Source organism: Mustela putorius, unplaced genomic scaffold (assembly GCF_011764305.1).
Source record: "Mustela putorius furo isolate JIRA1106 unplaced genomic scaffold, ASM1176430v1.1 tig00003858_pilon_pilon_pilon, whole genome shotgun sequence".
Lineage (NCBI taxonomy): Eukaryota > Metazoa > Chordata > Mammalia > Carnivora > Mustelidae > Mustela > Mustela putorius.
The window spans coordinates 3,671,207-3,697,886 of NW_025422010.1; the positions used below are offsets into that span (position 1 = coordinate 3,671,207).

The 26,680-nt window shown below is 47.1% G+C and overlaps 1 protein-coding gene across 9 annotated transcripts in view; it reads right to left on the bottom strand.

Moving 5' to 3' along the window:
* MED15 (mediator complex subunit 15) overlaps positions 1–26,680 on the bottom strand; it is a 67,392-nt gene that overhangs the window by 19,315 nt on the left and 21,397 nt on the right. For 5 of the 9 annotated variants that reach the window (XM_045065285.1, XM_045065286.1, XM_004742575.3 and 2 more), the window contains exons 2-5: positions 23,985–24,072; positions 11,412–11,463; positions 9,676–9,705; positions 7,858–8,070 (exon numbers count right to left, since the gene is read on the bottom strand). In XM_045065285.1, the coding sequence (XP_044921220.1) occupies positions 7,858–8,070; positions 9,676–9,705; positions 11,412–11,463; positions 23,985–24,072 (383 nt within the window). Of the gene's footprint in view, positions 1–5,202; positions 5,396–7,857; positions 8,071–9,675; positions 9,706–11,411; positions 11,464–11,701; positions 12,356–13,679; positions 13,861–23,984; positions 24,073–26,680 lie in introns of those variants that run through there. The other 4 variants (XM_013051327.2, XM_013051326.2, XM_045065289.1 and 1 more) reach the window with 4 other exon arrangements.

Sequence of the window (26,680 nt, forward strand, 5' to 3'; positions counted from 1 at the left end):
GCGGGGGGCGGCGTCTGCGTTGATTATGGGCCTTATTATTCTGAATTTCACTCCGACTGACAGGAGAAAAGGGCCAACGAAGCCTTTCAAACGGCCAAGAGGCCCAGTGTCTGGCAACCACTGAGCTACTTTCTGTCTCTATGGAGTTGCCTGCTCTGGACATTTCTTATCAATGGAATCTCACAGTATGTGTGCGGTCTTTGTGACTTGCTTCCTTTGTTGAGAGTAATATTTACAAAGTTCACCAGGGTTGCACAAAATATTTACAAGGTCCACCAGGGTTGCACAGGAGTTTCATTTCTCTTTATTGCCTAATAGTATTCCACAATATGGATACATTTCGTTTATCCACCCATCAGTTGATGGGTATCTGGACTGTTTCCACCATTTGGTGGTTATGCATCATACTGATATGAAAAAACATTTACAAGATTTTCTGTGGTGCAGTTTCTTTTGGGGTGATGAAAATGTTCTAAAATTGACTGTGGTGTTTAAATCTTGCACAACTCTGTGAATATGCTTAAAAATCACAACTTGGGGCGCCTGGGTGGCTGTCAGTTAAGCATCTGCCTCTGGTTCAGACCATGATCCCAGGGTACTGGGATTGAGCCCCACGTGGGATTCCCTGCTCCGCGGGGAGCCTGCTTCTCCTTCTCCGCGGGGAGCCTGCTTCTCCTTCTCCCTCTGCCTGCCACTCCCCCAGCTTGTGTGCTTGCATACTTGCTCTCTCTCAAATAAATAAAATCTTAAAAAAAAAAAAATCACTGAATGTTGCACTTTAAATGCGTGAGCCACAAGAATGTGAATTACAGTTCAATAAACTTGTTATTTAAAATAAAGAAAAAGGGGTGCCTGGGTGGCTCAGTGGGTTAAAGCCTCTGCCTTCGGCTCAGGTCATGATCTCTGGGTCCTGGGATGGAGCCCTGCATCAGCCTCTCTGCTCAGCAGGGAGACTGCTTCCCTTCCTCTCTCTGCCTGCCTCTCTCTCTGCCTACTTGTGATCGCTGTCTGTCAAATAAATAAATAAAAATCTTTAAATAAAAAATAAAATAACTACTCCAGAGAGATCCTTTGTACATTTCATCCAGTTTCCCTGAAAGTACCATTTTAAAAAATTGTAACATCACCACACAATCAGAATGTATGCTCATTTGTGTGGGTGTGTATATGAAGCTCTATAGTTTCCTCACCTGGGCAGATTCAGCCATATAGGAGTCAAGATAGTGAACAGTTCCAACACCACAGGGATTCCCCCAGCATCACCCAGTGTTACCCCCTTGGTCACCCCAGGCAACCACTAAGTTGTCCTCTAACATTTTGTCACTTCAAAAATATGTGAGTGGCAGCTCTAGAAGATGACCAGCTTTTTCATTTAGCATGATTCCCTGAAGATCATCCAGGAATTAATGAGTATCAGTAGCTCTTCTTTCCTTTTCACTGCCAAGTTGTATTCCATGGTACGGGTATCTCTGTTCAATCATTCATGCCATAAAGGACATTTGGAAGTGATCGCAGATTCAGGCTATCATAAGGCTGCCACGAACATTCATGTACAGGTTTTTGTGGGAATGTAAGTTTTCACGCCTCTGGGATAGACGCCCAAGAGCACGACTGCAGAGGTGTATGTTTAATTTTTAAAGAAGTTGAACCATTTACATTCCAACCAGCAATGTATGAGTGATCCAGTTTCTTCTCATGCTTGCCAGCATTTGGGAGTGTTATTTTGGCCATTCTGCTGGTGTATGAATTTTTAAATTTATCTCTTCCTTACAGACTTTTTTTAAAAAAAGATTTTATTTATTTGACAAAGAGATACAGTGAGAGAGGGAACACATCCAGGGGGAGTGAGAGAGGGAGAAGCAGGACTCCCACCGAGCAGGCAGCCTGATGCAGAGCTTGAACCCAGGACCTTGGAATCACGACCCGAGCCAAATCACGACGCCTCACCACTGAGTCACCCAGGCGCCCCCCCCAGACTTCTTTTTGACAGAGAGGATATGCTGTGTGTATCGCAGAGCTACTCAGAGCATTGAGACTTGCTTTGTGGTTTACTTTTGCAAGTATATCTGTTCCATCCACATGCCTAGATGACGATGCTGTTGCAATTTTTGCTAAATGCATGCTGTCTGCTTAACTATCTATAACTGAGAGGAGGAGCTGCCCAATACACCTTCCATCTTAAAATCTTTCGTATCTTAAATTCTAGGTGGGTTTCTTCTAAAGATAATACAGCGGTGCTGTTGTCTTTCATTTATACCCAATCTCACACTTCCTATCCTGTATCAGGAAGATTCTGTCCACTCACATATACTGCGATTGTTGGTATTTCTCAATTTAGCTTGTATGTCTTCCCTTTTCTAAGCTTCTTTCCCTCCATTTTTTTGTTTTCCAGCTTTACTGAGGTATAACTGACAAATTTTTTCCTCCTTTTCTGACCATATATATATATATATATATATAGAGAGAGAGAGAGAGAGAGAGAGAGAGATTTTATTTTTAAGTAATCTGTACTGCCACACAGAGCTCAAACCCATAACCTTGAGATTAAGAGTTATACACTCCACCAACAACCAGCCGGGTGCCCTCTGGATTATATTTTTGTTGGATGGTTGAGCTGAATTCTGCATGTCATTTGGATTTTTTATTTTTTCTTACTCCATTTTTTCCTATCTGTTTAGGATTTATAAACTATTTCTATTGCTTTGGCAGTTACTTTTTCCTATTTTTAAAACAATTATTTTTTCAATTCCATCATGCATATTTAACTTACCAAAGTATAAAATATACCCATATTTTAACATCTTTCGCAAATACAAGAACCTCAGAACACTGTTTTTTAAAGTAGGTTCCACATGCACATGACAGACCTGGTGTCCAACCTTGGATACACTTCCTGACTTCCACTTAGTTTGGACCCTGTTTATCTTCTAACACCCCCAAGCACACATACATTAAGAGGCAGAAAAGTGGGGCATCTGGGTGGCCCAGTCTGTTAAGTGTCTGCCCTCAGCTCAGGTCATGCATGAACTCAAGGTCCTGGGATCGAGCTCTGCATTGGGCTCCCTGCTCTTAGCGGGGAGCCTGCTTCTTCCTCCCCGTCTCTGCCCCCACTCATGCTCTTCCTCCTCAAATAAATAAATAAAATATTTAAAAAAATAAATTGAGAGGCGCCTGGGTGGCTCAGTGGGTTAATCCTCTGCCTTCTGCTCAGGTCCTGATCCCAGGGTCCTGGAATCAAGCCCCACATCAGGCTCTCTGCTCAGCAGGAAGCCTGCTTCCCTATCTCTCTCTGCCTGCCTCTCTGCCTACTTGTGACCTCTCTCTGTGTCAAATAAATAAATAAAATCTTTAAAAAATAAAAAAAATAAATTGGGGTGACTGCATGGCTCAGTCAGTTGGCTGTCTGCCTTCCGCTCAGGTCACAATCCCAGGGTCTGGGGAATCAAGTCCCACATTGGGCTCCCTGCTCTAGAAGCCTGCCTCTCCCTCTGCCTCTCCCCCTGCTTGTGCTCTCTCTCTCTGTCAAATAAATAAATAAAATCCTTTAATAAATAAGAAAAAATTTAAAATAATAAAAATAAATAAATAATTTAAAAAATTTTTGTGCAGCAGCACAAAATAATGGCTGGGGTACAGCCTCTGACCCAGACCACCTGCATTCAAATCCCAGCTCTGTCACTGATCTGCGCCTCAGTCTCCTCAGCTGTGGAAAAAGAGTTGATAATTTACGTACCTACACACACTAAGAATTAGAAACCTGTTACAGATAAAGCACTCAAAATAGCGCCTGGGATGCAGCACATCCGTGTAGTTAGCTGGGAGCACTATTATCTCATAGAGGTAATTTTTGTTTAGAAACCACGAAGGAGTCTCAACCCTGTGCCAACCAACAATTTGGGCTAGACAATTCTGTGTTGTGGGAGGCCATCCTGTGCACTTAAGAGGTTCAGGAGCATCTCTGACCTCTAGTTTAGATGCCAGGAGCACCCCCACAGCTGTGACATCCAAAATGTCTCCGAACATCGACAAATATCTCCCAGCGTACAAAACAGGCGAGAATCGCTGGTTTAGATTCATACACGCTTGCTACCTTACACAAAAACCATTTCTTCTCCCATTTTTACACCTGGCATCACAGGAAGGACTTTCTGAGAGGGAAGAGGAAATGGTGAGCAAATAAAAAACCTTATGAGTGAAGGTCTCTCGGGCTTTGTTCATCAAAAATGTCTGCTTCCCTAGTCCTTTTGAGTTTTGCTGGCACACAACTGTGGTTGGCAGCTCTATCCCCAGGGCTCTAACAACCTCCTGCTCTCTTCTTGACACCATTACCAAGTCCACTGAGTCTACTTCTTGCTCCTTTCTAGCAACTGGCTATTTCTAAGCTATTCCTCTGGCCTTTGGTGTTCTGTGGTTTCCCCAAAACAGGTTAAGGCATGCATGCCTTATTTATCCTACACAGGCCCATGGTGCTTTTCCAGCCACCATCTCCTCACATGCTGGTGTGCTTCTGTCTTCTCCATTTGGTCCTTCTATTAGTTGCTAGAACCTGATTTCCTGATTTTATCCTCTGCATTTCTTTTGGGGGGGGGGGGTTGCTGAGAATGGGGCTCGATTTTTTGACCCTGAGATCATGACCTGAGCCAGCCAGATGCACCTTATCCTCTGCATCTCCTACCCTCCTATTTTTCCATGTCCCCTTCTCTGGGCTCCATTTCAGATAATTTCTTCCAATGTTACCTCCAGTTCATAAATTCTTACTTCAGTTGTATCTCATCTGTTGTTCATTCATCTCTACTTTCTAGTTTCAATAATTTTTATTTCTCCTTTCTACAAGGCTCTATCTGGTTCCTTCTCAAAGCTCCTTGGTCACTCCACCAGGCATCACAGTGCCTGTTCATTTGGAAGTCCATCCTTTATTTATTTAATCAGGCTAAACCCATACCTAACAATGGTTATGTGTATGGTCTCTGGGCTTCTCCACATCTGTTTATTGTTTCCATTCCTCCTCATGATGTCTCTGCTTTCTTTCAGGCCTCCTGGTCTTTGATTGTGTGCTCACTGCTTGATCTTAATCTGCAATGCCCACAGGCCTAAACTGGGGGCACTGTCCTCCAATGTGCCCTTGCTTCTGGGGGAGCTAGCGATGCCAAAGGCCCCAGCACCAATCCCACTAGAGAGAGGAATGAAAAATGCCAGACTTACTTTTTCCCAATCTTGCAGCGGGCCAATGCATAGCAGGCAAACCCCCCTACCTTCCGCTGGCCCAACAATCCAAAATGCAGTTAGGATCTAATTGTCTAGAAGGAGGATGGTTGCTCAGCATCCAGTCTGTCAAACAGCCAGAAATAGGCCTTATTTTCAAAGTTGGTTTTACAGGCACATGATATAAAAGTCACTGAGGAACAGAAATGTAGAGTGACAAATAAGTCTCCCTTCTAATGCTGTAGCCAAGCCCCCAGCCTCACCTATAGCAGTGGTTTCCATGACTGATCCAGGTCACCTGGAGACTATCACAGCGTGCCCTGGACTATCCTTTTAGAATCTCAGCAAAACCTCTGACCCAAGCCCTCCCCTGACGCTTTCTCAATCACACAGTGGCATATGGAGAAACTGTCGGAAGGGAGTAACAAATGCCCATAGGGACATGACACCTATTTCGGGCAGGCAAGAGGTCCAAGGCAGAGAGGAAGCGACTCTGAAAGGCAGCAGTGGGACATGGAAGTAGAGAACCCACATCCACCTACACAGAAGACCAGGTCCCTCAGAAGCTGAAAACAGGATGTGGGCCAAGATTAGATTGGGGAGGGTGTGGGCAGGATGCCCAAGCTCTGCCATGGCACTGACGCAGTCTTTGGAGGGAGACCACAAGGCAAATAACAGTAGCATTCTAAACTCATACACTTTAAAACTATTTTTCATTATAAAATCTAAGTCTGTGATAAAAAAAAGACAGTTCAACCAGAGCATAACATAAAAGAAGAGCCAAAACCGGTACTTCTCCTGGGCACCCTTCCATGAGCCACCCCCGCCTGTGTGTTGGGTACGCTACTAGAGAAGAGGGGACATGAGAGCTGGAGATGAACACTCAACCAAAGAGATGAGCGTCAGATGGCAAGACGTCAGTAAGGAGAAGAGAATGATGATCCGAGAAGGGAGGCTTCCAGTGTAGGAGTGGATGGGAATGAGGTTGCACATGACCTCTGTGAAGAGCAAAGTGACACTCCCACCGGGAATGCCAACAAAGAACGGGGGTGTTCAGGTCAGGCAGCCTGGGCTCCCCTACAAGCTCTAGCAGGCAAAGCAGACACAGAGACACTGCCCTCTTCAGAGGGTTACTATGACCGATGCGTCAGAAAAATACATCAAAACGTCACAACCTGTATGTGAATCATGGTCACAGCAGCTTTATTTGTAACAGCTCAAACCTGGAAACAACCCAACATCCTTCAAGGGTGAATGGATAAGGAAACTGTGGTATACCCCCGACCATGGAATACATTTCAACAATGAACAGGGAATGATTTACTGATGCAACTTGGAGAACCTCAAAGGCATTACACTGAGCGAAAAAAAGTCAGTCTCCAAATGGCAAACATTGTGTGATTCCATTGATATAACATTTGTGAAGTCACATAGAGCGATGGGGAATAGATCAGCAGTTGCCAGGGCTCGAAATTGGAGGGAGGGTGGGATTATTTTATTTTATTTTTTTTTAAGATTTTATTTATTTATTTGACAGAGAGAGATCACAAGTAGGCAGAGAGGCAGGCAGAGAGAGAGGAGGAAGCAGGCTCCCTGCTGAGCAGAGAGCCCAATGCGGGACTCGATCCCAGGATCCTGAGATCATGACCTGAGCCAAAGGCAGTGGCTTAACCCACTGAGCCACCCAGGTGCCCGAGGGTGGGATTATTAAGAGAGAACACAACAGCTTGCTACCAGGGATGGAACAGTTCTGCATGCTGACTGTGGTGGTGATGCCACACGTGACCTTGCACGTCAGCTCGCACGCAAGAAAGCATGTAAAAACCAGCAACATCTGAAAAAAGGCCACCTGAGTTGGCAGCATCATCGCAACGTTCATTTCTCAGTTGTGACAATGTGTTACTAAGAGGTTAGTGTTGGGGAAGTTGAGCAAAGGGGCACATGGGCACTCTCTATGCCGTTCTGCAACTTCCTGTGACTCTTAAACTATTTCAAAAAATACATACATAAAAATAAATACAAAGGGGAGAAAAGTACCAAAGCACTTCGCAGTACTGAAGTACAATCCGAGCACTGAATGGCCGTTTATGAAAATCAAAGAGCCAATAAGACAGGCCCAGGAATGAAGAGGGAAGGGAGACCTGCGCCACATAACTCACTCCCAGCTGGGGTAGCTGGATGGAGGGGCCAAGGCACTGGGTCCTGCAAAGCAGCACAAGGAGGGCATGGCACTGCCTTCAGGGAAGGGAAGCCTGGCCAACGGGCAAGGGCAGCACTGGAGGAATGGCTCCTGAGATGGGGGCCTTCTGGGCACTGTGGGGTGCTGACAGCACTGCTTTGTGGGTGACAACAGCCTGAGACATGACTGTGACTATTTCAGCTGCAAAACACAGCCCCTTGGATGGAATCCCAGACTACTCCAACCTCCTCTGAGGCCTCCACTCCTGCTCAGGGGTAGGAGGAGGGCCTCAATGTTACTTAACCCTCTGACAGCCTGAAGAAGGTTTGGAACTTTTTCTCTCCATACACAGCAAAGATAAAAAGAGCTACCTGGGAGTTTCTTCAAGCTTGTCTCAATACCATCCTAAGCAAAGGAATAAAATGCACATCACCTGCAAACAAACTGGCAGGCTCTGTGCAAAGCACGGTACTCACTCTGTGGCGCTGCTGTAGATACAACAGCCATGCCGTGGGGGGCCATCCCTGAGGGGCCGGGGGGTGGCTGCCCTGAGAGGGGCATTGGCTGCCCCATGGTGCCAAGGCCACCCATCCCGCCCAGTGACTGTCCTGGGCCCCGCGAAGGCATGCCGATTCCAGCTGCTCCTGCAGCGGGCCCACCAGTCAGGCTCTGCAGCGCATTCATAGGGTCTGTGGGAACACAAGGGCACAGCATCTCAGCCATACTCAGCATCTCAGTTCAGTGCCTGCTGAACCGTGATGCTCCGAAGACTATCAGGCCTCACAGAGCACACATTTCCCCCCATCTCCAGGCACGACTCCCTCAAAGCCCCGAGCGGTAAAAGGCCATTGTCCCAGGAGCCTCTGGGCCCACAGTTGCCCATCACACCCCAGGAGCCCAAATGCCAACATGAATGTCTTTGCTCCTGGATCGTGAGCCTTCCTGGGCAGGGAACACATCTCAAACCGTAGCCTGGCCTGTGCCAGGTCCTAATGCTGAGGGACAAATAAGCCCGTGAAGGCATGTAACAGCCCCCACCCATCCTGACTGTACACACCTCCTGCTGGGGAAGACACAGCTGGTAACCCCAGGGACAACAAAGGACAGCAGGTCCCTCTTCATGGTAAGAAAAACCCTGTAGGCCAGAGAACTGAAGTGGCACAGACAGATGTTCTTTCAGGGAAGTTACAAGCCTCATTGCACTCCAGCCGCCCGCATCTGGTAAGTCTGTGCAGGACCCCACTAAGGAGTTCTCAGGACACCACACTGAAACAAGCTAAGGTGTGCAGGAGGGATGGGGGAAGGGTCCACAGAGTGCCACGAGATGAGGCACAGTGATGCTTGCCAGGAAGCAGTGGACTCCACTCACCAAGCGATGCTATGACCTGGAACAAGGAGCCCAAGACTCTTGACAAAACAATGTCAAGTCATGGTAAATGCTTCCTACAAAAAGGTATGGCCCAGCCAGTGTAGAGTGCCCTGTGCACAACCAGGTGCCAAAGGAACCTACACTTCAAGGCCAAGAACACAGACAGTTTCCTGGTCGTGTGCTCTTTATCCCACCCAGCCCTGCCTGGCTGACAATCCCTGCACATGCCCGGGAGAGCCCAGCAGAGACATGGGGGTCCACACACAAGGGCTGCCAGCTCGGCTGAGGCCAGCCTGGACACCCGGCATTTATAGCTGGGCTGCCTGTGGTAAGAGAAACAGTGTGCCAGACTGGCTCTCTTCCTGACAGATCAGAGCTCAGCTGGCCATTGTGGATTCAAAAAACCCCTTTGCTGGCAGCCTAATCAGCAAGACCAGGGCTGAATCAACACAGTTCCCGTGTGATAGTCTTGAAGTTAAAAAAAAAAAAAAAAAAAAAAAGTAATTCTTAACTTAAAAATAAACTTTGTAACTTGAGGAAGTGATCTCACAGCTACTCTCTAAAAAAATACTACTACAGATTATTATAGTGAACAGACCATGATAATTCTCCTCCAGGGAGCTCAAAATTTTGGATAACGTCTCCATGACTGTAATTTTTTAAATCATCTTTTTGCCAGACAAAAACAGTATTTGAGTGACATGGGATGGGGAGGTCTTCTCTGACTGCAGCAGGCCAGGAAGAGGAAGTTTGGAGGGTTGGGCGTGGCTCACAGTTCTCACCGCCAGCCAGAGCTCTTCTTTGTGTGCACTTTATCCTCTAAAAACGGCTTAACCCAGGCACATGCAGCATCCATAATCACATTCTTGCCACCCCAAGCCCAAGGTTGGGATACAACTTTAATTCAAACAGGAAAAACTCTTACCACTGACTGAAGCTTGAGATTTTTTGTTATCTGTATTTAAGAAAACAAAAACAAAACACAGAGTAAACAAAGTTTTACATAACCACATATTTCCTGGGTAAGTCAGCTTTGTAGGCATTTGCCTAGAGGTCATTTGCCAAAACTAAACACAAGGTAAAAGATATCTTGAGTGTGTATGCGTGCACGCATGCGTGTCCACTCCTGGCAGAGCTGACACTCAAAGGGGTATGAGGGAAGAGGGTACAGAACCACCCAAGGTCAACCCAGAGCCCTGGAAAACTGCCCCCCCCCCAGGCAGAAGCCTGCTGTGAGCCTACTCTGGCTCTCCTTCCTGGGTGCAGGCTCTCAGTGGGGCCCTGAGCAACAAACACGAGAGCTACAGGGATCCATGATGGGTTCAGAATGGTGTCGAGACTTCCACAACACCTTTCTGAGCCTGCCCTGATGAGGCAGCATCCCTACTTTCTCCATGAGGAAAGTGAGTCCGTCCAAGGCTGGCCAGAAGCCGGAGCTACAGCTGCCCCTAGACACCTGGGGGGCAAGCACTGCAACAGGGCCTTCCTCCCCAGACTGGCGATGAGCTGTAGCTGGTGAGTGGGCAGGGGTCATTCCTGGCCCCCAGGGCTGTGCGCTACTATGCCAGAGCCGCCTCCCAAACAGACCAGGACAGCCCAGCCCCAACAAGTAGAGCCCCTTGGCAGGACCAGCCAAAGCATCTCATCCAGGCTGCTCATTTCCCAGGCTTCTAGTTCTAATAATTTGTTCTAAACACCATAGGACCTTACCAAACATGCCAAGAAGGTAGAATCAAGCAAAGTTCACCTGGCTGGCCACTCTCATAAAAAACCAGTATGGGAAGAAGCAAAACCTATGGGTCACACAGGGACTCTGGGGTTTGCAACGTCACCTCTTGTCTGAAATTATTGACTTAAGCTGTTGCCACCTCTACAAGCATGGGTAGAAACCACTGGACATGCCAAGTGCGTATTCCACAGATCGGCGGTGTCCACAGCACCCCCCACCCACCGCCTGCAGTCAGAGAACTGCAGGCAGGCAGGCAGGAGGCGCTGTTGGCTGAAACCTCAATGGGCCCTGTCAACCTGGTTTCCCTTAGAGACTGTGACCACCCATCCAGGAATACTCCGAGATCTCCATGCTTACGTTTTAACACACAAAAGACCACCATGACCCCTGAGCCTAGTCTGCAAGGACATGTACTTCTCAAGAGCCACTGCTGCTGCCAGGCTGGGCTCACAGCACCCCAGCGATGCCAGTAGGACCCTGTGAATCAGAGGGGGTGGAATGCAGCAGGCGCCAGAGGCAAGACTCAGGAAGTTTCAGCCTGACAGGTCAGACCCCCACGGGTCAATAAAACCAACTCCTAGGGAAGGAAGTTTCTTTTCCAGGGTAAACCTGGCTTATTTAAGAACTGCCTAGAGACAAAAGCAACAGTATTTTAAAAAAGGAGATGTTCATGGACAAGCAAAAATAGCAGTCCAGACCACTTGGAGGGTAGCATTTCAATTTTGCCAAAATCAGCATTTTTGAGGTTGAGGCTCTGAGTGGATGGGAAATAGAATCAAATGCAAAGCAATGTCGAACTTCCCAGAAAGGAGGAGCTTTTTAAACAGATATTCTGCCACAGGCACTGTGGCCAAGAAAGCCCCCACTGTCCCAAGAAAGGGCCAGCCCCTCCTGGCCATCAAAACGACCCAGAAATGTAAATTTTTACTTACGAATGTCACGAAAATGGATAATGAGCCTGGCCACGAGAGAAAGGTATTCATCCTAAAAGTAAAAACAGGAAGCAATTTAATCCCAGATGAAGAAGTGAAGCCCTGCGATGCCCCTTCCCATCCTCCTATGCACGGCAGTGTCCCCAAGCACAGGGTTCTTCCTGAAAGGCTGCCGGCCAGCCTGGCTCGGCCTCCTCTGGAATCCATCTCTCAGAGAAGAGCCGTCAGTGCTCAGCTACAGCAGGCCAACAAAAAGCACAAAGCAACAAAAAGCCAAGGGTATCGGATACCGAGAGGCATCAAATTGCTGCTCCTTCCAGCCTGGGGAAAACGTTCAACCAAGAGGGTCTCCAGCCAGCTCAGGCAGCCCTCCTTTCACAGAGGAGATGAGGGGCCAGCCTGAGGTCACAAGGCACATCAGCAGTAGGCATGGGCGGGCCGCTTTTGTCTTTGCACTATTTGTATCCAAGTACTTTCGCTTTTAATACCCGGCTGGCCTGTTGCTCTCTCACTGCTGACGTGCCTGCATGCAAATCTGGATGTGCGCCCCTGGCTGAGCTTTTCCGAGATATGCGTGAATCTGAATTTACTGCACAGGCAAGGAAGAGGACACAGGGCCATCCAAGGGTGGCAGGTGAAAGCCACTGGCGAGGGCCCTCTTCTTCCAGCTGCTGGGTTTCTGGAACTGCACCACAGGACCTGCCTTCTACCGCTTGTCCTCTCTGTAACCAAGGACACCCGCTCCCAGGGGTTTTGGGGAGATCACCACTGTGAGTCTGTCCTGTGGCCAACGAAGTAAGGCATGTGTGAGTTAAAATCTTATTTCAGAGAAGCTGCACCATCCTTCCCCCCGCTTGAAAAGCCCATCCTTCCAGCAAGGCATCCCTGCACGGGCAAAGCCTTTGCTCTCTGCCCTGCTCCCACAACCCTCCTTCCTAAGTCACTGCAACACCGAGAGAGAGTCTACTCGGCAGCAGACTGAGGGACGACACCGCCCACAACCCAGGACCAAACCGTGCCACCTGCAGTGTTACTACCCCGGGGACACAGGCCAGCACAGACAGTAAACCTACTGGGTTTACTTTTCCTTCAGGAAAAGTGGTCTCAGGTGAATACAAAAATATAAGCACACCTTGTAAATCTTCATTACTCCTCATCTACCTCCAAACTTCACCCGACCACTCTATTTTGGCCAGGGGAATCAGCAGACCCAAACATGAGGGGAGGGGAAGGCAAAGCCGGGATGCTAAGCACATGCAAAGGGGGTAGGTATAGGAAGAGGGACAGTGAGCCTCTGCTGGAGTAAAGGGACACTTAGCAGGTATGTCAACACTCCCAACATCCAACTGCCCACCCCCAATTTCTAATAGGAAAGACAATGGGCTAGGGGTGAAGGAAGCTCCCTGGAGTTGGGGTTCCAGCTTGTGAGTCACCTGCTGAGGCTGGTCCTTAAAGGACAGCGGTGTGATGAGCAAGGAGCAAGAAAGGTGGAAGGCCTGAAGGAAATTGAGGAAATGAGGTGGCCAAGTACGAGGGAGTGACGATTGGGTGACTGGCAGGTCAATTTCTGCTGTCTTGTTAAGGCCATAGGCCATCAGTTACACTGGGTATACCTTAAAATAATTTGTAGAGTTTTCTATACCTCCACAAAAGATAAAATGAGGAAACAGGTTGAAAAGCAACCAGATACTTTCATGCAGACACAAGATACAGTAAAAATGGAGCTTTGGAACATGTCCCCAAGGCCTTTACTACAGAACCAGGATGGGGTGCTCAGAGCCCCACTCTAGTCCTGAGCCCAGACCTGGAGGGTCAGCATGGTCTGTTCCTAGCTGGGGCCAACCGCTGCCAGATGGAGAGAGTGGAAGCTCTAGGGACCAGAACAAGCCAGCATGATGAGGTCTGGGGGTGGGGGGTGGAGGGAGGGACGTGACCAGCAACAGGAGACATGGGCACAGGAAGCAGTTAGTCCCAAGGCCTCCAAGAGGTTTTCTTACAGGTTAGATGAATCTCCAAGATTCCTGCAGAGGCCAGGCCACCCAAGAACCATTGGGAGCTGAGTGCTGCATATCTGCACCAGTGTTCCTCCTCGGAAGGCCCCAGAGTTCGAGACTGCCCCTCTCATGTCCCCCAGAGTGGGCTGCTTGACTTCCCTGGCCCCTAACTGAGAAGTCCTGATTGAGTTGCCCCCACGTGAGAATTCCCAGGGTCTGCTACCCTCTTTTGCTCCAAGGCAACCCACCTCTCTGGGACTGCCCCATCCCTTACCTTCAGTCAGTCTTGACCATCTCCCCCACTCAACATCAAAAATCTGTGTCACAGCTACAACACGAGGATGGGTGTCACCAGATCAAGGTAGTAACAGTCAACACTCTGGCACTTGACACGGTGCTGGGCACAGCTCTAAACCTTTACATGTATCAATGCATTCAATTCTTCCAACCACCTACTGAGGCAGATGCAAATGAGAAGACAGAAACATGTGGGGAAAAGCTTTATAGTTTAAACTCTTGCCTAACCTGTGCAAGACTAGCATGAAGGCCCAACAACAAGAGTGAAGGATGCCTCTCCACATGGATGTGGAGAGGAGCAGGAGCAGGCACACACACACAGGATCCATAGAAAATTCTAGGCACCACACACTACACGCTGTACACTACCTTTTGTCTAAGACATGGGGAATCTGAATATATATATGCGCTTGTATCTGCAAAACAAAGTTGGAAGGGAAAATCGGAGATAAAGTTACCCCCAGAGGTATCAGGGATGGGGCTGAAAATGAGATTTCACACTTTGTTATATGGTTTTCACATTGGAAGCATGTACATTTTTTTAATCAAACAACACAGAACTAAATCAAAAGAAAAAAAATTCCTAAAAATTCAAAATAAACTGAAATGTATGAGCTAACTATCAAGTTGGTATCAGAATCACAGAGGGAAAAGAACCCTTGTCAGTGACCATTTTAAAAAATAGAAAAGCAAACAAAACAAACTGGATGTTCTTAGTGGAAGGGATACACTTTACTGACTAACAGAGCTGCAAAGAAATCCTTCATTCCACATTTTGTTATTATTTGTTACCAGTATTAGTGGTAATATTAGTCCGTTCATTTCAAAAGTATTTTATGTTTTTAAGTTTATCTACTGTTTTTAGTAATCTCTACAACCATTGTGGGGCTCGAACTCACAACCCCGAGATCAAGAGCTGCATGCTCCTCTGACTGAGGTCAGCCAGGCGTTCCCCAAAAGTATTTTAGAGTAGAGCAAGTAATTATGCTAATGATATTAGAAGCAAAGATATTCACATTAAGAGAAAAGATACACATTTAAAACGAAAGTAAAACCCTATAAAGTTAAATTGGAACAGGAAATATCAGTGTGAAATTATGGGGTTTTTGAAGTTGTTGCTTGTTGCCACCAAAACGTATTACTTCTTAGCTCTGTTCACAATTAGGTGCAGAAGCCATTAGCACCAGTGCCCACACCGCATGCTCAAAATACCATTTCACCCTCATAAAGGAACCAGGGCTCCATAGAGAACGGCCCATTCCGGGACCAAGACGCAAGTAAGCTGCAAAAGACGAAAGGAGTCATGATAAGGGGCCCTAAGGGGGACAGGGGGTGCTTGGGGGCTGCCCCTGGGTGAGGAAAGGACCATAGAAGCATCGAAATGAACCAATGCAATGGACTGAAACACACATGATGGAAAGCCCCCAGGCTCATAATACTCACAGAACAGAACCCAAGCTCTTCTGATCACCCCTGGGGGTAACCAAGGGTAGCAAGTCCTTGGGCACCAAAGGGACAATGGACAGGGAAAGCATTCCTGGTCATCCAGAAGAGGCTGTTTCAAGCAACCAAGGAGTCTTGGTTGATGAAAGAAAACCCTTCTTTGCAGAAAAATTCCTTCTAATAAAAGTGTAAGGAAACCCAGAAAATTACTCAGAAAAATGACCACTTTGCGACACCCAATTAAATGGTGGTACCATCAGATGACAAGTGTATGGGGGAACTTTTTAGGAGAAGAGTCAGGCTGTCACTCTGAACTCCCGGCAAACTGTGGTGTTGCGGCAAACTATGAACACAGAGCCCCACCTCAGACATATTCTTGTTCATGACACCACGGCAACCCTGGGCTCTTCCCATCTAACACCTAGTTCTCAAGAATTAAGGGGTAGAAAAGAGGAAGTCAGGCAACAGGGGGCACTGTTGGTAGAAACATGCATGCCAAAGACTCTGCTACCTGGGATTCACAGGGAACTGAGGAACCTGGCAGAGAAAGCCCCACATCATCTTTGAGAACACATGTGTATCATCAAAACCAGAACGCTGGTGGAAAGATGTTACAGGTGTTTCTGGGGAGGGCTCAGAGGAAATGAGGAACATGTCATTGGAAACTGAAGCACAGAGAAGCTTCATTATCTAGTGGCAGAAGTTTGGCTGAATTGTATCCTAGTTGTGTGGAAGGCAAAAACTGACCTTGAAAGCAATGAATCTGGAGAGCTGGGGGAGTAGACTTGCACGAAAAATGTTGTAGGTATGGCCTAGCTTCTTGATGCTCAGAGTAAAATGTGAGACCAGACAGAGAGACTGAGAGAAGAACTAGTAAGCAAAAAGGAACCTGGACTTGATGGGTTTGGAAAACTCCTAGGCTATCTTAATTGGGGGGGCAAAAAATCAAGCTAAACTGAGGAGATTCACTGTTATGAAGATGTGCTCCTGGGGCGCCTGAGTGGCTCAGTGGGTTAAGCCGCTGCCTTCGGCTCAGGTCATGATCTCAGGGTCCTGGGATCAAGTCCCGCATCAGGCTCTCTGCTCAGCAGGGAGCCTGCTTCCTCCTCTCTCTCTGCCTGCCTCTCTGCCTATTTGTGATCTCTCTCTGTCAAATAAATAAATAAAATCTTTAAAAAAAAAAAAAAAAAAAAAAAAAGATGTGCTCCTGGAGAAAAGGCCAAGGTGTGGCCGGACATAAATTTTATTAGTGCCAAAAAGAGTAGACACAGAATTCACAAACCCCTCAATTGGGAATCATCTCACAGAAGCCAAAGGCAGGGATGAAATCACACAGAAAAGATCGGTGGAGAAACCCCTTGTCTAATGGCATGGATCCCATCACATGCATGGGAGACCCACAAAGGCTTGTGAGTATTACACCAGCAGAAACACTGACAGATTGGCCTGAAAAGGAGAGAGACTGGTTAAAATCAAAGAAGGGTGTCAGTGTCAGATTCCCAAAATGCTATAGGCAGGAAAAAGGCTGATAAAATGACTCTGCAAACATGCATTACTCCTCAAGAAAAGGAAAGATGACTACAAGGGCAGAGCTTCAGGCCCAGAGGCCAAAGCCATGAGTCCAGACACTAGAGTCTCCAAAGTCTGGTAATTAGTTATAGCAGCTATAGGAAACTAATACACTGTCCCTAAAGATTTGCCTATTCTGGGCATTTGACACAAATGCAATCATGTTGCATAATATGGACCATTATGACTATTTTATTACACTCAGTATGATGTTTTCAAGATTCATCCATGTTATAGCATGTATTAGTATTTTACTCCTTTATATGGCCAAATCATTTTACTCATTATATGGCCATACATTCCATCGTCTGGATATACCTCCTTCTGTTTATCCATTCATCAGCTCATAAACATTTGGGTTATTTCCACTTTTTGACTATTATGAATGATGCTATAAGTATCTGTGGGCCAGTTTATGTGGACTTCTGGTAGCTGTTCAATTTTTTGAGGAATCATCACAGTTTTCCACAGCGTCTATACCATTTTACATTCCTTGCAGCAACATAGGAGGTTCCAAGGTCTTCAGGCATCATGAGTATGAAGTGGTGTCTCACTGTGGTTTTGATTGGCATTTCCCTAATGACTGGTGATGCTGAGCAGCTTTTCATGTACTTCTTGGCCATTTGTATGTCTTCTTTGAAGATATATCTGATAGAGTCCTTCATGCTATTTTTTGAATTACACTTTTTGTTGTTATTGTTGAGTTGGAGAACTTCTTTATATATGCTGATACCAGTTCCTTAACAGATAAATGATCTGCAAATATTTTTTCCCATTCCATGATTTGTCTTTTCACTCTCTTGATGATGTCCTTTGATGCACAATAGTCTTTAATTTTTTTTAAGTTTTTAATTTTGATGGGTCAAACTAACCTAGGTTTTCTTTTGCTGTTTGTTCTTTTGGTGTCGTATGTCAGAAACTGTTGCCCAATCCAAGGTCACCAAAGATTTATGCCTACAACTTTTTCTAAGAGCTTTATAGTTTTACCTCTTCAGCTTAGGCCTTCCATCCATTCTGAGTTAATTTTTGTATATGGTGTGAAGATGGGATCCAACCTCAGTATTTTATATATGGTAATCCAGTTTTCCCAGCACCATTTGTTGTAAAGACTGTTTTTCCCCACTGAACTCTTTCAGCACTCATGTTAAAAAAATCTATTAACCATAGACACAAAGATTTATTTGTAGATTCTCAATTCTACTCCACTGATTTGTATGTACATCCTTATGCTAGTTTGACATGGTTTTGATTACTGTAGCTTTGCAGGACATTTAAAAATTCACAAGTAGGAGTCTTCAGACTATTTTCTTTTCTAAGATTGTTTTGAGTATTCTGGATCCCTTGAATTTCCTTAGGATCAGTTTGTTAGTTTCTACAAAGTCTGTTTGAAAGTTTTCCTCACATGTTGAAAAATGTATCAAATCCTAGAGCAGGTACTCCAAAGCCGGTGTTTTTGGCAACCAAAGGCCTTCATTAAGTATTGGATTGGAAGTCATATATTTTAACATTTTATTCTTATATATTCTGAAGTATTTTAGACATACAAAAAATGAGTAATAAAACAAATGCCTGTGGTCTCCTTACCCAGCTTACATTTATAAAAATAAGACAGAGGGGCAACTGTCTGGCTGTCGGTAGAACATGTGACTCCTGATCTCAGGATCATGAGTTCAAGCCACACACTGGGCATGCAGGCTACTTAAAATTGAAAAGAGAAAAAAAAAAGGAACAACAAAAACCCAAAACAAAAAATAAATAAAAATAAAAATAACAGGGAAAAAAAAGCAAGTAAACAAGCTAGCTAGCTCCCCATGCTACCAGTGACATGCCCTACGTCTGTTTCTTCACCAGTAAACAGGAGAAAATGTCACAAGGGCTAGTCAAAGTGTGTACTTCTCTCAGCCTCAATACATGCTTCAGCAAACACAGCTGGTGAAAACCAAGCAACAGACTGTCAACAGACAGTGAACTGCAGAAAGAGTATGTTTACTAAGGATGATGCAGGAGTCCTGACTGTCACACATTTAGACAGAACGGAGGGAAGGAGCAATGCCTACTGGACCTTCCTCATGAACCAGCTACACCAAGCCAGGCTTTCCTAGCAGATCTTAGCAACTGTTAAGAAAATGGTAGTCCTGAGGCACTGGCTACCTCAGTTGGTGGAGTGACTCTTGACCTCAGGGTCGTAAGCTCAGGCGTACTTTAAAAGAAAAAAGGAAAGAAAATGCCAGTCTTTTCATGTGTTCACATTTTTTAGTGCACACAGTTGTGCTTTTCTCAGCTCTAAGATGCAGGGCTTCTAATGCCTGAATTCTTGGGTGGTCCAATAGCTGCTCTTGATTAAACAGGGATACTAGAAGGTATGTTCAAATTCAGTCAAAGCCAGACTCCAGACTTGTGAGGTCCCTTAAAAAGGATGAAGGAAGGAAAACACCTCCTTTCATCAGATATACATCCTCTTCTTCCCTTGCCGGACGCACGGCTGTGCCTGATCCTATTTCCCACCCTGTGCTTGTCCTTATTTATTCCAGGGGCTGATATTCAGCTCAGGCCCTCCAATTTGATAGATCCTAAGGTGGCTTCCTACATCCGATGCTCACCTCCCTGGTTCCCATGTTTCACTCTGGTTTCCCAAGTCGCGCGGTTTAGTTCTATACCGGTCCTTTCCACACTGCAAACCAGTAATGGTTTACTCTGGCATAACACTATATTAAATGCAAAAGAGCAGATGAGTGTTTAACTTACAGGCTTAAGGTAAAAACAATCAAGTAATGAGCAAATGTTCAGAAATGCACCCAGCTTTAGTAAGCATCACTACACACTACCATTGTGGGCACCGCCACAGAGCTTCCGGGACCTCTGACTGTGCTCTCATCTAGGGGATGCCACATCTTCCCGAACCTTCAGAGGCTGGTTCAAGTTTTTGTGGAGCTGTCACTCTCACAACAACCCACCATTCCCAGGCACAATTATTTTTGCTTCCATCAGCCTCCCTTAGGCAGGGAGTAGTCCAATCTGTAGGAATTAAAGGTGTTAAGGAATTAAAGTGGCTGTTTGGGTATCTTTTGCTTTGAGAGATGAGAGGGAGTAAAAGAAGTGGTTGAGTGTGGTGACACCAGACCATCTGGGTTCCATTCCCGGCTCTAGCTCCACCCAGATCTGTGACCTCCTGGTTAAGTTAACTAGTCTCTGTACGCCAGAGCCTCCTTCTCTGAAATTGGGGACAGTGGTACCATATTTGCTTCACAGAGCTGATGTGGGATCACATGAGCTCACACATGAAGCATACCGAACAGGGCCTTGGGGTATACACTAGGCAGCCTGAGGTATCCATTAGCACCCCAGTTTCCTTCAGGGTGGACACCTCTGGACCTGCCAGCTTGCCAGGATTCCCCAGGAAGGTCAGCCCCTTCCCTGCGGCCTCTTACACTTCCCAGCCCCTCCCAGAATCCAGAAACAGAGAAATTACTCTTCCCTGTCCTTCTCCCTGCTCAACGGTCCCACCTCTTCAATTCTTTCACAGTTGTTCTGATGAGTCTCAGATGGGAAGGGCAGGCCAACAAGAGTGCCTGGGCTGCCGTCCGACCAGTCCTCACAGAAGGGCCTCACTGCACTGACTGGCACCCAGCTCTATGAGGAGCCTAAGCAGCGGTAAAAAGCTAGGCAGCAGACAATCAGACAGTGCTAGTGCCCAAGCAGTAGGTCTGTCTCTGTTTAAAAAAAAAAAAAGACAGGAAATTTCCAACACCTGTTAAAAATACTTCTCTTCCAAATAGTTGGGGCCTCTCTTTGGAGTTAGGGATTTAGAACCAGCTTGATCAAAGGAAATGGGACTGCCATCATTAAGGTTCAGAGTGTGGGCTACAGCAAGGCAAAGGCTGAGATGGTTAGGGAGCTGTTGTGCTGCTCGATGTTCTCTTTGGGATGGAAGGCACCCCAGATGATAGGACAGGGTCTATGATAGCCAATCTTCAAGAGGGCCACCAATAATCACTGGCCTCTCTGTATAAACACCCCACAGCTCACATCAAAAGAAAGAGGTGAAGGGCACCTGGCTTAGTTGGGGGCATGTGTGACTCTTGATCTCAGGGCAGTACGGCAGGATCTCTACATCCAGTCCCGCACTGGATGTAGAGATTGCTTAAAAATAAAATCTTTTTTTTTTTTAAAGATTTTATTTATTTATTTGACAGAAAGAGAGATCACAAATAGGCAGAGAGACAGACAGAGAGAGAGATGAGGAGAAGCAGGCTCCCTGCTGAGCAGAGAGCCCTATGCGGGACTCAATCCCAGGCCCCTGGGATCATGACCTGAGCCGAAGGCAGAGGCTTAACCCACTGAGCCACCCAGGCGCCCCCTTAAAAATAAAACCTTAAAAAAAAAAAAAAAAAAAAAGGTGGCAATTCCCACTGCCCTTAGGACCTGCTGTATCAGAGTTATGGTCTAGGACTTCTGAGGACTGGTAGCTTTCTGCTCCCTCCTCTTCAGAAGCCAGCTGCCAGATAGTAATAAGGAAGTGCACACTTTACTGCTGGAGACACCACATGGAGGCCACCGCCGGGAAAACTGATGTGCAGATACAGGAGGGAAGCCTTTACGGACCTTCCAGGTCAGCCAGGCCGCCTGCTGAATATAGCTGCATGGGAGCTCGCACCGAGACCAGCAGAAGGGTCAGCCAGGTGACTCCCATTGCCCCAGCTGCTGACCCACAGAATCAGGAGAAATAATTTATTGCTTCATGTCATTAAGTTTTAGGGTAGTTCCTTGTCAAACAATAGATAACATGCAGAACCAACAAGTTTTGCATTTCAAAAGTTGAAATAAGCCCTCATCAAAGTCCTTTTAATTCTAAGCAAATACAAACAAAACCAGTCATAGCATCCCATCCCCCCCCCCCACACACACATATTTGCAAATTCATTACCTAATAGGAGACTTATATCCAAAACGCGTTAAAAACCCTTCTGGTCAATTAAAAAAAAAAAAAAAAAGGCTCAATTTTAAAATGGGCAAAGGATCTGAATAAACATTTCTCCAAAGAAAATATATAAGTGACCAGCAAGTACATGGAGACACTCAATATCATTAGTCGCCAGGGAAATGCAAAGCAAAACCATAATTTTTGTGAAATACTACTTCACACTCACTTTGATGGCTAAAATAAAAAAGACAAACAATACAAATATTGGTAAGGACATGGAGAAACTGGAATCTCATATCCTGTTTGCGGGAACGTAAAATGATACAGCTGCTTTCAAAACAGTATGGCAGTGTTCTGTTACCATAGGATTCAACAACTCCACTCCTAGGTATCTACCCAAGAGAAATGAAAATGTTAGGGCCAGAGGAAAGCTTCTACACATGTTGTTGGTTTTGTTTTGCTTTTTTAAAAAAAAAAAATTTTACGTAATCTCTATGCCCAGCGTGGCGCTCAAACTCACAACCCTGAGATCAAGAGTCACATGCTGCTATGATTGAGCCAGCCAGGTGCCCCTTGCACACAAATGTTCACAGCAGCATTGTTTTTATTTATTTATTTACTTACTTATTTGAGAGAGAGAGTGTGTGTGTGTATGAGCAGGGGGAGGGGCAGAGGGAGAAGGAGAACCAGACTCCTTGCTGAGCAGGGAGCCCAACATGGGACTAGATCCCATCCAAGGACCCTGGGATCATGACCTGAGCTGAAGGCAAACATTTAACCCAGAGCCACCCAGGCACCCTCACAGCAGCATTACTGATAACAGCCAAAAAGCGGAAGCAACCCAAATGACCATCAACTGATGAACAGATAAGTAAGACAGTCTATCCGTACAACAGAATATTATTCAACAATAAAATGGAATAAACTATATGCAACAAAACGGTCCATGGATGAAACTTGAAAATACTATCCCAAGTGAAAGAAGCCAGTCACAACATTTTCTGTATGGCTGCATTTATATGAAAAGTTCAGAAAAGGCAAATCCATAGCAACAGAAATCAGGAAGCGGTGGCCTACGGACGGGAAAATGGGGAGTGGGCGGTTTGTGCAGTATATGAAATAGGTCTCAATAAAGTTATTAAAACAAAGGAAGATGTTTATCATATATACCCAGAGTGCAGACCCCCCCACGCCTCAGTGCTCAGAGCTCTTTCTTATACTTCCATGTGGTCACAAACACACACTTGTGTGCTCTAACCTCTAAGACCAGATCATGCAGGCGGTTTCTCTTCTGGAAACTGCTTTCTCCAGCAATTTGGTGACTCTGTTATTTCCATTTTGAAAAATGTCCACCTCCTCTAAACACTCAGACCATGCCCTAATTTCCTGTATTGACCTCTATGTCTTGACAGTTGGTTTATCCAAACCAGTATCCCCTCAAGGGCCATAAATAGGATCTGCTTTGAATTCCTGACACGCAAGGATGTCCTAGAACTCCCAACACCACACTCAGGCACATAGTGCTTAGGGAAGACCCAGTGCAGCCAGAGCCTGCACTGTCAGGATGTGTGAGGGAGGCAGGACGGGTGCCGTGGCTTAGGGCAGACCCAGTGCAGCCAGAGCCTGCACTGTCAGGATGTGTGAGGGAGGCAGGACGGGTGCCGTGAAGAGGAAAAGTCCCGGGCATCAGCCACACACCCCCTTGCACAGGCTGGGTTACTCTACACAAGCCGCTGGCTTCCTTGTGCCCATTCTGCTCCACTTCTACTAAAACAGCTCTGCCCTGGGGAGAACACTCCAATGAAAGGAGGTGCTCATGTGAAGCCCATGGCACCCGGCTCAGGATGAGAGCTCACAAGGCGGAAATCCTTCCCCATTACTCCACCTGTGACACTCCTAGGCTCAAGGCCTCAACACCCACAAGCATCGCCTTTAGCACTTAACAAAACACGACAGGAACACCTTTGGGCGCACGTGTCAGGGCCCTGTGGGCCTTTAGTGAGGATCCCGCGGGGAGCACTCTTATTCAGAGGAGCAGCTGGGACCTCCATGAGCATCCTACAAGATTCCTGGGAGCTGACCATGAATGGAGGGTGTTGGCAACAGTGTTGTGGTCAAGGCTGGGCCTGCATCCTGCATGTCCCCCAGAGTACCCTCCCTATAACTACACCATGGACCCATGGGAAAACCCACAGCATGCTGCAATAAAGCCCACAGTGCCAAGGTCAGTCAGTGAGTGGCCATCCCTCCCTCACTCTGTAGGGAGAGAGCTTCCAGAGCCTGCCTTGCACCCTCCCCTTCCTGAGCCCCTGAGCTTTCTACCCGGGGCTCCACCCACCAGGGCCTTACCCGGGTCTTGGCCTTCAGGAACACATGGCTCTCCATATCCTTGCTGGATTTACTGTGGGCCACACCAGCTTTTCTCATGGCATCCTCACTGTAATACAGAATAAAAAGAGATGTTCACACATACCTGTTAGTCTGCTCCTATAGGGTTCCTGGCCAACAGGCCCTGCTCAGCAGCTGCCCCTGGGGGGAAGAGACGCTGTCCCCCAGCATAGCAGCCTTGCTAAGGTCCAGGAGAGGCATATAATGGAGCATTTATTGCTCAGCAGAGCAATAAAAGGTGGGCTGAGCAAGGTAAGGGGGAAGAGCTATGAGAAGGAAGAAACAAGAAAGGCAGACACCACAAAGCAAAGCAGTTACCCCGGCAGGAAGGATGAGAGGAGCTAGGCCCTAGGAGTTGCTCATAACCAGAACAAAATCAGGTGTACACAGATAGCTGAGCAGCCAGCACCTTCTATTTCCTACCCTCTGAGTGGCTTGGGTGTCCCCACTACCACCCAAGGCTGGCATTAAGAACAGTGGGACACCAGCTCCAGTCTCCTCCTCTGTAAAAGTAGGGGCCATGCAATGTCAACTCATAGTCCCCTCCCAAGCCAAAGGTCCTTTTTTTTCCCCCAAAGATTTTACTTATTTATTTGTCACGAGGTGGGGGAGAGAGAATGTGCACACAAGCAGGGGGAGTGGAAGGCAGAGGGAGAAGCAGGCTCCCTGCTAAGCAGGGAGACCCATTTCAGGACTGGATCCCAGGATCATGTCCTGAGCCAAACACAGATGCTTAACCAACTGAGTCCCCCAGGCGCCCCATAGTAAAGGTCCGTATGTGGGACGTGCAGGTTCTCCAAGTGGGACCAAGGAGATAAACCTCACAAATCTGGAAAGGACTTAAAAACACATCGCCAACAGGCACGTGGGTGACTCAGTCAGTTACAGCCTGACCCTTGATTTTGGCTTGGGTCATGGCCTCAGGGTTTTGAGGTCCGGCTCCACCCTCTGTGCAGAGTATGCTTGAGATGCTCTCCCTCTCCCTCCGCTCCTCTCCCACTCATGTTCTAAATAAATAAATAAATAAATAAAATCTTAAAAACCTAAAAAACACACATTTGCCAAAACCTGTCCAGTCAGAGACAGAAGGCTATCACGCTGTCTGTAGCTGATGCTCTGCTAGGATGCAGCCACGCACAGCAGCTGAGCTTGAGCTCCCTGGGAATGGCAGCACACACCCTGCCGAACACACACAAAGATAAGAACATGTGTGCATCTGTTAGAAAGGAAGGGGCATGTCAGGCTTGGGTCTCAGGGCCTGGCCCATCTGCAGCCTCCCTTCTTTGTAGAGCTGGGCATGCTGACGAACGAATGAACCAACGAGCATGTCAGGGCTCTGTTGCCTCACCCCAAGAGGATCAGACAAGCCCAGTCCAGCTGGCGCTAGACAGCCTTCGGACTATTCTAACAAACCAACAAGCAAACCAACCAACCCACCAAACCCAGGATACTCATCAGTGTGCACATGGGGATGCTTGCATGGTTGTTTGTGATCCTTAAAGAAAGGATCACTTGGACAAATCTGTATTAATATGTAAAGAAACATAAAAAGACCCTGCCCCACCACACTGCTGGATAACTCATTAAACACATGAGTGCATAGTCTCTACCCCGTCTGCTTCCTCAAGCTGCAGAGAGGCAAAGCAGCAGCAAGTTCCTGTTGGCGAGGCAGCCAAGATGCAGCAGACACACACACGAGGGGCAATGTGATCAGGGCCACAAGAGCAGAGCAAAAGGAACAATGCAGGAGGACAATGTGGAATCCAACCCGTGGGGATGCGAGGCAGCCAGGCTCAGAGGACCTAGCCAGCGTTAAGGCAAGCGTCCACATACAGAGATCGAGAGTCATCACTTGGTCAGGCTCTAAGTCACGGAGCATCTCCAACAAGAGAAGTGATAGAGCAAACCCGCTTTCAGAATGGCGCCTCACCTGTGTCTCCCAGGGCCATACCTGTTCCCTTCCCCACCTTCCCAGAGCAGTGGGAGGCAAACCCTGCCCCAGAGGCTTGCCAGGGCTGAGGGCCACAGAGCTACAGACCAATGGAGGAGAAAGCAGCAGACACAGCCAAGAGGGCACCTGCTAGCCCGTAGGACATGCTGAAGGCTGGCTGAGGACAAGTGGAGAGGCCATGGGTAGAAGGTGGAGCCAGGACCCAGGTGTGAACACAAAAAGGGAGAGAACGGGGCTGAGGGCTCTGAGACAGTACTCAGTTATGCAGACGGGCTCTGTGCCCAAGACGAGCAATCCCCCATGGCTTAGGCAGGCTCCCGGCTGGGCACTTTTATGGAGTCCTTAGACTCACAAGCCCCACACAAACTCTGTGAACCCTGACTGCAGTAAAGACACCTGGCACAGTCCCCAAAGACAAGAAACAAACACCAGCTTAAGAGCTTTGAGGCCCTAAGGCACAGATGCCAGGGGGTGTGCTGGAGAAGGAGCCCTTTCCCATCCAGGTCCACAGAGAGCAGGGGCACTGGTTATTACATGACTGAAAGAGCCTGAGGAACATTGTCAGGACAGGAGGCCAGAAGAGGGCCGATCCTGACGAGGCAGAATACACACTTGAGCAAGTGGAAACAGACCTGGGTTAAATGTCTTCGAAGGGGCTACACAGCTATGGGGCCAAGGAGGAAGGCTGCTCTTAGGCCAGGCACCA